At 29.2% G+C, this 15,383-nt stretch overlaps 3 protein-coding genes across 3 annotated transcripts in view; 1 reads left to right on the forward strand and 2 right to left on the reverse strand.

Moving 5' to 3' along the window:
* The window catches only part of LOC137001163 (uncharacterized), a 299,895-nt gene that overhangs the window by 116,561 nt on the left and 167,951 nt on the right, over positions 1-15,383 (reverse strand). The window lies entirely within an intron of this gene.
* Positions 1,620-7,057, reverse strand: LOC137000964 (uncharacterized). Its single transcript, XM_067358584.1, has 3 exons — positions 3,627-7,057; positions 3,402-3,479; positions 1,620-2,627 (listed from the first exon to the last, which is right to left on the reverse strand). Exons 1-3 carry the CDS (start codon positions 5,377-5,379, stop codon positions 2,443-2,445), a joined length of 2,016 nt encoding a protein of 671 aa, XP_067214685.1. The 5' UTR covers positions 5,380-7,057; the 3' UTR covers positions 1,620-2,442.
* On the forward strand, positions 9,515-14,953 carry LOC137000965 (uncharacterized). Its single transcript, XM_067358585.1, has 3 exons — positions 9,515-12,946; positions 13,094-13,171; positions 13,946-14,953. The coding sequence occupies exons 1-3, from the start codon at positions 11,776-11,778 to the stop codon at positions 14,128-14,130; spliced, it is 1,434 nt and encodes a 477-aa protein (XP_067214686.1). The 5' UTR covers positions 9,515-11,775; the 3' UTR covers positions 14,131-14,953.

Below are 15,383 nucleotides of genomic sequence, written 5' to 3' on the forward strand. Positions count from 1 at the left end.
ATCCTACGGCTTTGTACAGACATCCCAGGGATATTTGAAAATTTTTTACATTACATCCCACGGACATCCGTAGGATGAAATTTTGCTATGTGGGTTTACACTAACTATGAAATATCTCATTAAATATTCATTTTTCAATTATCTGACCTTAACACTTTTATGCACAAAATAATGAGAGGAATTAATTCGAATGAAATGTTGTAAAGAAAACGCATAATTGTTTTAAAAAAGTACAAAAGTGCGTTTTTATTAACCCCAATTAATTTGTCTCATTATTTTGTACATAAAAGTATTACGGTAAATCGGAAACAAAATATGAAAGAGATATTTTAGATTTTATATCAAAACGTGTCAAATTAAGATATAAAATAACTCAGAAAGTACTTAATTGAAAAGAACTTTATTATAGTGTTTTGAAAGGCTCTCGAGGTTAGTTACAAGAATATGCAATAAAAAATGGGGATTTCCATTTAAAAAATTAAAAGTGACCTTCATGTGACCTTCAAACGACTATCAAATTAACCGTACCGTCTTATGTCCCCCTCGAAGTCATGAAACTCTTGTCTAAAACGTTTCTTCGTATCTCGCGCATTTTTCGAGATATTTGCCTGGGACAATTAAAATCGGACATCCTTTATATGATATATTAAAGATCTGATGGAATACTCCAACGGCAGTGTGCGCTCACACAACTGTTGTGTCGGCTGAATGCACCAATTAGATAAATGGAAGATTCAGGCCGGTATTTATAATCTGTGTTTATATTTAAGATAATCTATTCATTAATCATATACAGCTGATATTGTTGTATTTTGATACGACAGATTTTTTAATCTTTAAAAGCATAATTTTTAAGAACATATTATTTTTTTAATAGTGCCGAGTAACGATTTTTACTTTTCTACCACTTGTTTTTATACGAAAAGACATTAAATGACTTTTAACAAAATCTGGGATTAACGGGACAAACTAAACATTATTAATAAATTTTTTTGATATGTAAGGTTAGGAAATCTGTCAACAAAATATAACCATCCATAAAAAACGCTTATGACAAGAATTTTAGAAAAACGTAAGAAATTAAGAAGAACGTTTTCGACGCTCAATTATTTCATAATATTTAATTTTTCTACAATATATTTTTTATGTATTTTCAAGGATGCTTGATGCTAGTAAGATGAGAGACATAAGGATAAAAAAAGGTACACAGTTCTGTTTTCCTGAAAAAAGTGTATCGTTGTGTTTTGTATGATTCAAGATGTTTGTTTGCATGGCTTTTTTTGTAATCATAATTATTATTTATTAAAATCGAGATAATGATGATAATGATATATTGATAATGATATGTAATAAATCTGTTATTAGGTAACGTATGCTTGTATTACTTGACGAATGTACAAATATTATATCTATAGTTTATTAAGAAAAGAACTGTGGCTGAAAATATATAAGGTTTTCAATAAACGTAAATGATCCTAAATCTATTGCGTTTAGTTCTATGGAGAATTGTTTATAATAGTGAGTCGACAGATAACAGAAGAAGTATAGCATATTTTTTATAGTAACGTATTATACATTCACATACTGAAGGAAAAAAAAATAGAAGATTAATTCAAATTTCATATATAATTCAGTTTCGACATATTATTTGACAAACATACAAATATTATAGGTATTTTATTAAAAATATAACTCTGTTTACAATTTGTAATAATTTTAATAAAGAAAAGTGATCATAAATCTGTTTCTTCGAGTTTTACAAAGTATGATTTACAATAGTGAAGTGGATAGTAGATAGCCAAAAAATTATATATTAAATAAAAATAAAATTATATATAATAATAATAAAATAATTGTGTAATAATATACTACACACATTCACATTTGCATACTTGATACTTCAAGAGGAAAAAGTACATTTGACTTTGTAAGAGAAACAAAATAGTATAAGAATACCAATATATGGAATATATTAATTCAAGTTTGATATATTAAAATTTTGACATATTTGACAAACATAAAAATATACTTGTTTCTTTAAGAAAATAACTATGCTTATAATATATTATAAATTTGATATAACTTAATATAACTCGTTATAAATCTTATGCTTTTACCTTTTCAAAGTATTGTTTAGAATATAGTGAACAGACACATAGCAGAAAATCCGAAGGCATTAAAAATACATTTGACATTTGATTCAGAGAAGAAAATACAAAGAAATATAGCAGAACAAATAGAAAATTAATTTTATTTTGGTTACTTAATTTTTTTAAGTTGATTATGCAACCATGTTTTTATTTGCGGAGATGATCTATGGCCGGTATTCATAGTCCGTTCTTATATTTAAGATTGTCTTAAGTTTTGTCTTAAAATGCTACGAACCAATCAAAAAGCCATATTAGTATCTTAAGACGACGATGACGACGACTTAAGACGATCTTAAATATAAGAAATAACTATGAATACCGGCCTATGTCTTAAGCAAGAGTTTTGTTTTATGACTTCATGAATTGCCTGTAACGAAGGTAACTTGCCATTTCTTATGATTTCATCGAATGCTGTTAGCACCACTGTTTTTTCACATTCACTCCATCGTTTTCGCTTTATGTGACCATGTGGAGAACCTATAAAAATGTTGGCCATTTGTACAATGTTACTATATGGAGAACCAAAAAAATGACCATTTGTGCAGTGTTAGAATTTTCGTACCAACTGTATAAGTTGGTATAGTATAATTAGAAGTTTTGTATGAACTGTATAAGTTATATAAAGTAAGTACTTATAGAATCAATTTATAAATTATAATTTTATTAAATATTATGCTACATATAATTTACTCGATCGACCTATATCATACTTTATATCATACTTTTTATTTTAAATTTTAACAACTGAATAATCAATGAAAACATTGTCAGTTGAATAGATTTGCTGTAGCGTAATGTAAATTTTTAAATTAAGATTATTTCTCATTAAGAGATTACATTTTAACTTATTTAAATTTTAATAGTTGACGAAATAAGTCGAGTAAATTTAATGTGACACAATGTAAATATGTAGGTGTAAATTGAAAATTATGCCATTGACCAATCAATTGTTAAATTATAAGTTTTGCCTTTATATTTTGACACAATAATCATTGACACGTGATTGTCTCTAGTATCATAATATATTTGTTCGCATCGTATGCTCCAACATGCTCCTACTCGCTCCAATACTATAGCTCCAATCTATAGTATTACGTTACGTATATTATAGATTGGAGTGTATTGGAGCGAGTAGGAGCATGTTGGGGTATTGCGACACGAGCAAACCTAATATAGTTTGCAACTTTCTCACACGTGTGCGCGTATTTATTATGATAATAAATTCAAAATAAAACATTATAATATACTTACTAGACCGTCTTTTAATTTTTGGTACATTTGCAATTCCTGATTTAGATGTATTATCAAATGAGCTATTATCATTTGTTTCTGTAATTAGAATATATATCGTATTGGTAGATGTCACGTAGTTAATAAGGATATTTTGATAGAGATTTATGTAAATGACACAATGTTCTCATGACTCACATAAAATTAACATCATTAGTATAATTAATTATTTATGATAATTTGTACCTTCATTTATAGCTGCTTCTATATTTTCTCCCCTAATATCTTGTTCATCATTGTTGCTACTATCTTCACTGAAACTTTCCTCTGTACTTTGAGAATCACATCCATGAGCCGCTTCTAAATGTTGTGTAATATTCAAAATATCACGACTAATAATGGGTTGCCTGTACACTTCCCTGTGTATTTTTTCAGCATGTCCCATGAAGTTTGCAAGATCAGATATTTCTGTGTCAGCAAGCTCCATACTTGCACAAAATGTAGCAATGTGCTTTCTTAGCTTAGTGCCGCGTAATAAATGTGCAACTTTTGCATTACAATCTTCAGAAAATTTTCTCATAAGAACACAAGCTCTTAAATATTTAAAACGTTTTCGATTATAGCTTGGAAGACCAAAGATGTATGGATTTTCTGCAGAAACTTTCGCGTTTTCGCGAAATTGTAGTATTAATTTTATACATTCTAATAAACTGCAATTTAATATCACAGGTACTGTGCGACCAAGTTTGCCTCTAATCACAAAGCGTACATATTTCTTTGCTGCTTCTTGTGCTTTTAATGAAATTTTTTTAAAGAGATCAGTTGTGTCTAGATCAATACCTTTATACTGTTCAAAATCTGCTATAAGCATGCGTTCAATTTCACCAGCTCGTTTACGATTGAATAATTGAACTGAGGTTAACGTACATTCTGTCAATGTCAACCAAGTTTCATATGTGTATTCGTTCGTTAAATCGTCACATGCTTTCTGTCGTTTACATTTTAAGTACATATACAATTTAGCTATGTCATCCAATGATGGAAGATCATCATTTTTTTGTCTTTGATGTTGTAAGCGTGTTTCCATAACTGTTTTGTTAACACTGGTACCATAATCTTCTGTTAATAATTCTAAAAAGTCTTTGACTAAAACTTTTCTCTCATTATCTTGACGTTTTATGCATTCCGTAATGAGTAGGTGACCAACTTTTTTTATTAATGTTCCCAACATGGCTGCTGTAGTAGGTTTAGAATAAATTCCTACTTCATCATCTAAACCCGCTACTTTGTTAACTGTACTAATAACGTCTTCATAAAATTTTGGATAATATATAGATTCCAAATCAATTATATCTTTATTACTCTCTTTAATAGTTAACAGAAAACGGCCTAACAGTCTTAGGTGTGCGCGGATCATGTCATGCTGGTGTTGAAGTTTATATTTAATAGACAACTTGTTACCATATAAAATAACGAGTTTATCATATCTTATTACACGACACACATCATCCTCTCTTATCACAGGTAATATTACAGATCGTAATTTTCTGTTAGCCGCGCTATGTACTCTACCTAAAATTGAACGTCCCAAAACTGTTACAGCTTTAGTGTGCTTGCTATTACGACCAGTACATCGATAAAAATGTTGGCGAAGTGAAATTTTGGAGAAAAAGCCATGACATTTAGCGCAAGGTAAATAATCTTTAACTTCCTTATTTTTTGAAGCTTGTGGTCTTCGACAGACAATTAAATCACCTTTCCCGATATTACTGTCAGTGTTGTACTGAAAATTTCCTTTGCGTCTAATTGTATCTATTATTTTCAATCTTTCTCTACATTTTTTAGGCAGTAAACTGAATTTTTTAACTTCATCTTCATTGGAATGAATGGTCTCCAAATGACGTGCTATCTTCGTATGTAACTTTTTACAAAAGAAGCAACAATTTTTTTTTATCTTTAGTACTGCTAGATGAAGTTGGAATGTATAAATCTTTATCATCAAGTACTCCTACTGCTGGTACTTCTACTGATTTGTTGATTTCCAGAGACGTATTTGATTTATTAGATCGCTCTTTGCATTTGTCGTTTTCATCCTCCTCGTCCTTATCATCGTCATCATTACAAGATTCTAAATAAGATTCATTTGATGGATAATATTCAGAATCATCATTGGATTCGCTCTCCACTATATCTCCATTGCTGTAAAAGTGTATTATAATAAAAAATTCTTAAATATAACAGGAATAAGGAAATAACATTTTAATTATTCACACCGCATAATTAAAAAATCGCACGTGCTTCTTGATTTTCTTTAAATTATTATTTAATGCATTAATCACTTTTTTAACCAAATTTTTTATCATTTTTGCAATTATTAGCGTTGCAGGTTAAATGTTTGTAAATATTAACATACTACTATTGACAATCATGGGTGTCCAAAACAATAAACAACGATTTAAATATCGATTCAATCAATGCGAACATTTTCTGTCAGTAAAATGTTGCAAATAAAATCTTTGTTCAATAGAAACCGTAAATTTTATGCGTTGAAACGTTAAGTAGAGATCCAATATACTACGAAACAATAATTTTATGTAAAAAGTGAATAAATAAACTCCAAAGTAAATAAATAAGCCATATTAATATCAGTAATTATAAATTAATGAGCTAAATATATATATTCCTTATACGTTACTTGGGATAATCTTACCTGCGTTTGATAACACAGCCGCTGCAATGTTAGTATCGTCTTTTTTATTGTTATTTATAGTATCATCTTTTTTATTATTATTTATAGTATCATCTTTTTCATTATTATTTATAGTATCATCTTTCTCATTATTATTTATAGTATCATCTTTTTCATTATTATTTTTAGTATCATCTTTTTCATTATCTTTATCTAAAACGAGAAATTATTGTAGTTTTCCAAATTAACCAATATTTATAAAATGTGCTTGTATCAATTATGATAATGTCTTGAAAAAATTCTAATGTAGTACATATATATGTATATACATTAATGTTATCTATGTTTGATGCAATATTAATATCATTATTCAGGTTTTTGCTATTTTCTTTATCTGAAACGAGTAATTTAACAAGTTTATAAATTAAGACCCCTGAACCCGGCACCATGTTTGAAATTGTGACGTCAGAGGCGAGAAATGACACACGAGAATTCTTGCGTGCCATTTTTTAATAAAAAGATATTTTGATGAAATAATATTATAGATCGCTTTAGCACACTTGTAAAATTGTCCGAAAACTATCCTTTTCCGTTGACAGTTAATAAACAACCGTATGAATGTGATATGAAGCTTATCATGCGAGGAAATACGCGGTTTGACAACAATTTTACGAGTGTACTAAAGCGATCTATAGTGTTATTTGATCAAAATATATTTTTATTTAAAAAGGCACGCAAAAATTCTCAGCGTGTCATTTCTCGTCTCTGACGTCACGATTCCAACATAGCCGCGGCGAGTACCCAGGAGCCTTTATGAATATTTGTATAATTTGCATTACATTAAACGTACAATACTTTGAAAAATTCTAAATCTGCATACACATATTGGTTCTTACCTATATCTGATGACACAACAAAAATATTTTCAACATTGTTATATGTTTTACTACTATCTTTATCTAGAATAAAAAATTATAAATTTAAGAATGTAATTTTATAAATTTTCACTCATAGTATGCTTATATTATAAATTATACACGTAATATTTTTAGGCTTTCCAGTTGGTATATTTACATTTTTAATGTGTATTTTTGTAATTAATATATGTTATAACCCAATATATAAAATAAAGTTTTTAATATAGAGATATAGATTTGTTTGTTTTGTTGCATGTTTTTTTAGACACGTTTTACTAGTTGCTGTTTCTTTTCTCCAATGCCTGAATATATACGTTCTGCTATTTTTAAGTATGAAAAGTATATAAAGTACAAGTAAAACGAACAAACTTTATGAGAGGTGAACTCATAGTTTATATGAGGTGTATACCACACTTACATTATGAGAGGTGTTATTAATACTATATTTGAAAATGTGAGTAAAAAATTTGTTCTATTCAAACAACAGGCATATCTTAAAGATATCTAATAAAAGTGAGGTCTGTCAGATGTCTTTAAGACATGCTTGTTGTTGGTTACTTACTTCTATTGATATTATGCAAACTTATTTTTGGGATTCCTCTTTCCAAATTTTTTTTAAGTATATTTAAATACTCAACATTTGCTGGAATAAAAGAAATATATATAATGTTTTTTATTACAATATGAATAGGACCTATCCAGGTGCATTTTCAATATTTTTGTGAAAATGTATTGTGTGTGTGCGTGCGTATTCGTGCGTGCGTATGCGTGCGTATGCGTGTGTGCGTGCTGGTGCGTGCGTGTGCATGCTTGTACGTGCTTGTGTGTGCGTGTGCGTGCGTGTATGAGCGTGTGTGCGCGTGTGTAATTGACACGTAATCTGTAAAATTTTTCAAAAGATTTTTACAAAAAAAGTGACTTACGATGCCGCACTACAACTTCTACTTTACAATGTATTCCATTAATTTTTACTTTCTTAGCACGTAAACTGCGTATACGCGAGGGAAGTCGCGAGATTTTACAAATATAATACGTTTTGTCGGAAAATTTAATTAATGCGAACATGTTTTCCGCAAGCTTTAACACAACAATATGTAACAATTGAGACTGCTAAATAATAAAAGGCGAAAACAAATGACAAGAAACAAAAAGGTTTATGCTCAACAATCGCTTCTTAAGCCTTGTGTACACGATGCTAAAACTCGGTCCGAAATCTCGGTCCGAGAAATGTAACCAATAAGTTGATTGCAAGTTAATTGGCTACACATTTCTCGGACCAAGATCTCGGACTGTGGCTGTGTTCCGAATTTAACAGTACTGAAAATCTATAGTTTATGTCACGTATATTGTAGATTTTCAATACTGGCGGTGAATTTCAGAACGCAGCCTGAGTCCGAGATCTAGCATCGTGAACACAAGGCTTAAGAAGCGATTGTTGAGCATAAACCTTTTTGTTTCTTGTCATTTGTTTTCGCCTTTTATTATTTAGCAGTCTCAATTGTTACATATTGTTGTGTTAAAGCTTGCGGAAAACATGTTCGCATTAATTAAATTTTCCGACAAAACGTATTATATTTGTAAAATCTCGCGACTTCCCTCGCGTATACGCAGTTTACGTGCTAAGAAAGTAAAAATTAATGGAATACATTGTAAAGTAGAAGTTGTAGTGCGGCATCGTAAGTCACTTTTTTTGTAAAAATCTTTTGAAAAATTTTACAGATTACGTGTCAATTACACACGCGCACACACGCTCATACACGCACGCACACGCACACACAAGCACGTACAAGCATGCACACGCACGCACAAGCACGCACACACGCATACGCACGCATACGCACGCACGAATACGCACGCACACACACAATACATTTTCACAAAAATATTGAAAATGCACCTGGATAGGTCCTATTCATATTGTAATAAAAAACATTATATATATTTCTTTTATTCCAGCAAATGTTGAGTATTTAAATATACTTAAAAAAAATTTGGAAAGAGGAATCCCAAAAATAAGTTTGCATAATATCAATAGAAGTAAGTAACCAACAACAAGCATGTCTTAAAGACATCTGACAGACCTCACTTTTATTAGATATCTTTAAGATATGCCTGTTGTTTGAATAGAACAAATTTTTTACTCACATTTTCAAATATAGTATTAATAACACCTCTCATAATGTAAGTGTGGTATACACCTCATATAAACTATGAGTTCACCTCTCATAAAGTTTGTTCGTTTTACTTGTACTTTATATACTTTTCATACTTAAAAATAGCAGAACGTATATATTCAGGCATTGGAGAAAAGAAACAGCAACTAGTAAAACGTGTCTAAAAAAACATGCAACAAAACAAACAAATCTATATCTCTATATTAAAAACTTTATTTTATATATTGGGTTATAACATATATTAATTACAAAAATACACATTAAAAATGTAAATATACCAACTGGAAAGCCTAAAAATATTACGTGTATAATTTATAATATAAGCATACTATGAGTGAAAATTTATAAAATTACATTCTTAAATTTATAATTTTTTATTCTAGATAAAGATAGTAGTAAAACATATAACAATGTTGAAAATATTTTTGTTGTGTCATCAGATATAGGTAAGAACCAATATGTGTATGCAGATTTAGAATTTTTCAAAGTATTGTACGTTTAATGTAATGCAAATTATACAAATATTCATAAAGGCTCCTGGGTACTCGCCGCGGCTATGTTGGAATCGTGACGTCAGAGACGAGAAATGACACGCTGAGAATTTTTGCGTGCCTTTTTAAATAAAAATATATTTTGATCAAATAACACTATAGATCGCTTTAGTACACTCGTAAAATTGTTGTCAAACCGCGTATTTCCTCGCATGATAAGCTTCATATCACATTCATACGGTTGTTTATTAACTGTCAACGGAAAAGGATAGTTTTCGGACAATTTTACAAGTGTGCTAAAGCGATCTATAATATTATTTCATCAAAATATCTTTTTATTAAAAAATGGCACGCAAGAATTCTCGTGTGTCATTTCTCGCCTCTGACGTCACAATTTCAAACATGGTGCCGGGTTCAGGGGTCTTAATTTATAAACTTGTTAAATTACTCGTTTCAGATAAAGAAAATAGCAAAAACCTGAATAATGATATTAATATTGCATCAAACATAGATAACATTAATGTATATACATATATATGTACTACATTAGAATTTTTTCAAGACATTATCATAATTGATACAAGCACATTTTATAAATATTGGTTAATTTGGAAAACTACAATAATTTCTCGTTTTAGATAAAGATAATGAAAAAGATGATACTAAAAATAATAATGAAAAAGATGATACTATAAATAATAATGAGAAAGATGATACTATAAATAATAATGAAAAAGATGATACTATAAATAATAATAAAAAAGATGATACTATAAATAACAATAAAAAAGACGATACTAACATTGCAGCGGCTGTGTTATCAAACGCAGGTAAGATTATCCCAAGTAACGTATAAGGAATATATATATTTAGCTCATTAATTTATAATTACTGATATTAATATGGCTTATTTATTTACTTTGGAGTTTATTTATTCACTTTTTACATAAAATTATTGTTTCGTAGTATATTGGATCTCTACTTAACGTTTCAACGCATAAAATTTACGGTTTCTATTGAACAAAGATTTTATTTGCAACATTTTACTGACAGAAAATGTTCGCATTGATTGAATCGATATTTAAATCGTTGTTTATTGTTTTGGACACCCATGATTGTCAATAGTAGTATGTTAATATTTACAAACATTTAACCTGCAACGCTAATAATTGCAAAAATGATAAAAAATTTGGTTAAAAAAGTGATTAATGCATTAAATAATAATTTAAAGAAAATCAAGAAGCACGTGCGATTTTTTAATTATGCGGTGTGAATAATTAAAATGTTATTTCCTTATTCCTGTTATATTTAAGAATTTTTTATTATAATACACTTTTACAGCAATGGAGATATAGTGGAGAGCGAATCCAATGATGATTCTGAATATTATCCATCAAATGAATCTTATTTAGAATCTTGTAATGATGACGATGATAAGGACGAGGAGGATGAAAACGACAAATGCAAAGAGCGATCTAATAAATCAAATACGTCTCTGGAAATCAACAAATCAGTAGAAGTACCAGCAGTAGGAGTACTTGATGATAAAGATTTATACATTCCAACTTCATCTAGCAGTACTAAAGATAAAAAAAAAATTGTTGCTTCTTTTGTAAAAAGTTACATACGAAGATAGCACGTCATTTGGAGACCATTCATTCCAATGAAGATGAAGTTAAAAAATTCAGTTTACTGCCTAAAAAATGTAGAGAAAGATTGAAAATAATAGATACAATTAGACGCAAAGGAAATTTTCAGTACAACACTGACAGTAATATCGGGAAAGGTGATTTAATTGTCTGTCGAAGACCACAAGCTTCAAAAAATAAGGAAGTTAAAGATTATTTACCTTGCGCTAAATGTCATGGCTTTTTCTCCAAAATTTCACTTCGCCAACATTTTTATCGATGTACTGGTCGTAATAGCAAGCACACTAAAGCTGTAACAGTTTTGGGACGTTCAATTTTAGGTAGAGTACATAGCGCGGCTAACAGAAAATTACGATCTGTAATATTACCTGTGATAAGAGAGGATGATGTGTGTCGTGTAATAAGATATGATAAACTCGTTATTTTATATGGTAACAAGTTGTCTATTAAATATAAACTTCAACACCAGCATGACATGATCCGCGCACACCTAAGACTGTTAGGCCGTTTTCTGTTAACTATTAAAGAGAGTAATAAAGATATAATTGATTTGGAATCTATATATTATCCAAAATTTTATGAAGACGTTATTAGTACAGTTAACAAAGTAGCGGGTTTAGATGATGAAGTAGGAATTTATTCTAAACCTACTACAGCAGCCATGTTGGGAACATTAATAAAAAAAGTTGGTCACCTACTCATTACGGAATGCATAAAACGTCAAGATAATGAGAGAAAAGTTTTAGTCAAAGACTTTTTAGAATTATTAACAGAAGATTATGGTACCAGTGTTAACAAAACAGTTATGGAAACACGCTTACAACATCAAAGACAAAAAAATGATGATCTTCCATCATTGGATGACATAGCTAAATTGTATATGTACTTAAAATGTAAACGACAGAAAGCATGTGACGATTTAACGAACGAATACACATATGAAACTTGGTTGACATTGACAGAATGTACGTTAACCTCAGTTCAATTATTCAATCGTAAACGAGCTGGTGAAATTGAACGCATGCTTATAGCAGATTTTGAACAGTATAAAGGTATTGATCTAGACACAACTGATCTCTTTAAAAAAATTTCATTAAAAGCACAAGAAGCAGCAAAGAAATATGTACGCTTTGTGATTAGAGGCAAACTTGGTCGCACAGTACCTGTGATATTAAATTGCAGTTTATTAGAATGTATAAAATTAATACTACAATTTCGCGAAAACGCGAAAGTTTCTGCAGAAAATCCATACATCTTTGGTCTTCCAAGCTATAATCGAAAACGTTTTAAATATTTAAGAGCTTGTGTTCTTATGAGAAAATTTTCTGAAGATTGTAATGCAAAAGTTGCACATTTATTACGCGGCACTAAGCTAAGAAAGCACATTGCTACATTTTGTGCAAGTATGGAGCTTGCTGACACAGAAATATCTGATCTTGCAAACTTCATGGGACATGCTGAAAAAATACACAGGGAAGTGTACAGGCAACCCATTATTAGTCGTGATATTTTGAATATTACACAACATTTAGAAGCGGCTCATGGATGTGATTCTCAAAGTACAGAGGAAAGTTTCAGTGAAGATAGTAGCAACAATGATGAACAAGATATTAGGGGAGAAAATATAGAAGCAGCTATAAATGAAGGTACAAATTATCATAAATAATTAATTATACTAATGATGTTAATTTTATGTGAGTCATGAGAACATTGTGTCATTTACATAAATCTCTATCAAAATATCCTTATTAACTACGTGACATCTACCAATACGATATATATTCTAATTACAGAAACAAATGATAATAGCTCATTTGATAATACATCTAAATCAGGAATTGCAAATGTACCAAAAATTAAAAGACGGTCTAGTAAGTATATTATAATGTTTTATTTTGAATTTATTATCATAATAAATACGCGCACACGTGTGAGAAAGTTGCAAACTATATTAGGTTTGCTCGTGTCGCAATACCCCAACATGCTCCTACTCGCTCCAATACACTCCAATCTATAATATACGTAACGTAATACTATAGATTGGAGCTATAGTATTGGAGCGAGTAGGAGCATGTTGGAGCATACGATGCGAACAAATATATTATGATACTAGAGACAATCACGTGTCAATGATTATTGTGTCAAAATATAAAGGCAAAACTTATAATTTAACAATTGATTGGTCAATGGCATAATTTTCAATTTACACCTACATATTTACATTGTGTCACATTAAATTTACTCGACTTATTTCGTCAACTATTAAAATTTAAATAAGTTAAAATGTAATCTCTTAATGAGAAATAATCTTAATTTAAAAATTTACATTACGCTACAGCAAATCTATTCAACTGACAATGTTTTCATTGATTATTCAGTTGTTAAAATTTAAAATAAAAAGTATGATATAAAGTATGATATAGGTCGATCGAGTAAATTATATGTAGCATAATATTTAATAAAATTATAATTTATAAATTGATTCTATAAGTACTTACTTTATATAACTTATACAGTTCATACAAAACTTCTAATTATACTATACCAACTTATACAGTTGGTACGAAAATTCTAACACTGCACAAATGGTCATTTTTTTGGTTCTCCATATAGTAACATTGTACAAATGGCCAACATTTTTATAGGTTCTCCACATGGTCACATAAAGCGAAAACGATGGAGTGAATGTGAAAAAACAGTGGTGCTAACAGCATTCGATGAAATCATAAGAAATGGCAAGTTACCTTCGTTACAGGCAATTCATGAAGTCATAAAACAAAACTCTTGCTTAAGACATAGGCCGGTATTCATAGTTATTTCTTATATTTAAGATCGTCTTAAGTCGTCGTCATCGTCGTCTTAAGATACTAATATGGCTTTTTGATTGGTTCGTAGCATTTTAAGACAAAACTTAAGACAATCTTAAATATAAGAACGGACTATGAATACCGGCCATAGATCATCTCCGCAAATAAAAACATGGTTGCATAATCAACTTAAAAAAATTAAGTAACCAAAATAAAATTAATTTTCTATTTGTTCTGCTATATTTCTTTGTATTTTCTTCTCTGAATCAAATGTCAAATGTATTTTTAATGCCTTCGGATTTTCTGCTATGTGTCTGTTCACTATATTCTAAACAATACTTTGAAAAGGTAAAAGCATAAGATTTATAACGAGTTATATTAAGTTATATCAAATTTATAATATATTATAAGCATAGTTATTTTCTTAAAGAAACAAGTATATTTTTATGTTTGTCAAATATGTCAAAATTTTAATATATCAAACTTGAATTAATATATTCCATATATTGGTATTCTTATACTATTTTGTTTCTCTTACAAAGTCAAATGTACTTTTTCCTCTTGAAGTATCAAGTATGCAAATGTGAATGTGTGTAGTATATTATTACACAATTATTTTATTATTATTATATATAATTTTATTTTTATTTAATATATAATTTTTTGGCTATCTACTATCCACTTCACTATTGTAAATCATACTTTGTAAAACTCGAAGAAACAGATTTATGATCACTTTTCTTTATTAAAATTATTACAAATTGTAAACAGAGTTATATTTTTAATAAAATACCTATAATATTTGTATGTTTGTCAAATAATATGTCGAAACTGAATTATATATGAAATTTGAATTAATCTTCTATTTTTTTTTCCTTCAGTATGTGAATGTATAATACGTTACTATAAAAAATATGCTATACTTCTTCTGTTATCTGTCGACTCACTATTATAAACAATTCTCCATAGAACTAAACGCAATAGATTTAGGATCATTTACGTTTATTGAAAACCTTATATATTTTCAGCCACAGTTCTTTTCTTAATAAACTATAGATATAATATTTGTACATTCGTCAAGTAATACAAGCATACGTTACCTAATAACAGATTTATTACATATCATTATCAATATATCATTATCATCATTATCTCGATTTTAATAAATAATAATTATGATTACAAAAAAAGCCATGCAAACAAACATCTTGAATCATACAAAACACAACGATACACTTTTTTCAGGAAAACAGAACTGTGTACCTTTTTTTATCCT

The sequence above is a fragment of the Linepithema humile genome, chromosome 7 (genome assembly GCF_040581485.1).
Source record: "Linepithema humile isolate Giens D197 chromosome 7, Lhum_UNIL_v1.0, whole genome shotgun sequence".
Taxonomy (NCBI): domain Eukaryota; kingdom Metazoa; phylum Arthropoda; class Insecta; order Hymenoptera; family Formicidae; genus Linepithema; species Linepithema humile.

Excerpts from the sequence above, each read along its gene's own strand:
- LOC137000964 (XM_067358584.1), bottom strand. The coding sequence starts at position 5,379 with ATGATAAAGATTTATACATTCCAACTTCATCTAGCAGTACTAAAGATA. Across the intron at positions 3,480-3,626 it reads AGAAGCAGCTATAAATGAAG|AAACAAATGATAATAGCTCA; the intron begins GTACAAATTATC and ends TTCTAATTACAG. Across the intron at positions 2,628-3,401 it reads AAAAATTAAAAGACGGTCTA|GTTCTCCACATGGTCACATA; the intron begins GTAAGTATATTA and ends ACATTTTTATAG.
- LOC137000965 (XM_067358585.1), top strand. The coding sequence starts at position 11,776 with ATGATCCGCGCACACCTAAGACTGTTAGGCCGTTTTCTGTTAACTATT. Across the intron at positions 12,947-13,093 it reads AGAAGCAGCTATAAATGAAG|AAACAAATGATAATAGCTCA; the intron begins GTACAAATTATC and ends TTCTAATTACAG. Across the intron at positions 13,172-13,945 it reads AAAAATTAAAAGACGGTCTA|GTTCTCCACATGGTCACATA; the intron begins GTAAGTATATTA and ends ACATTTTTATAG.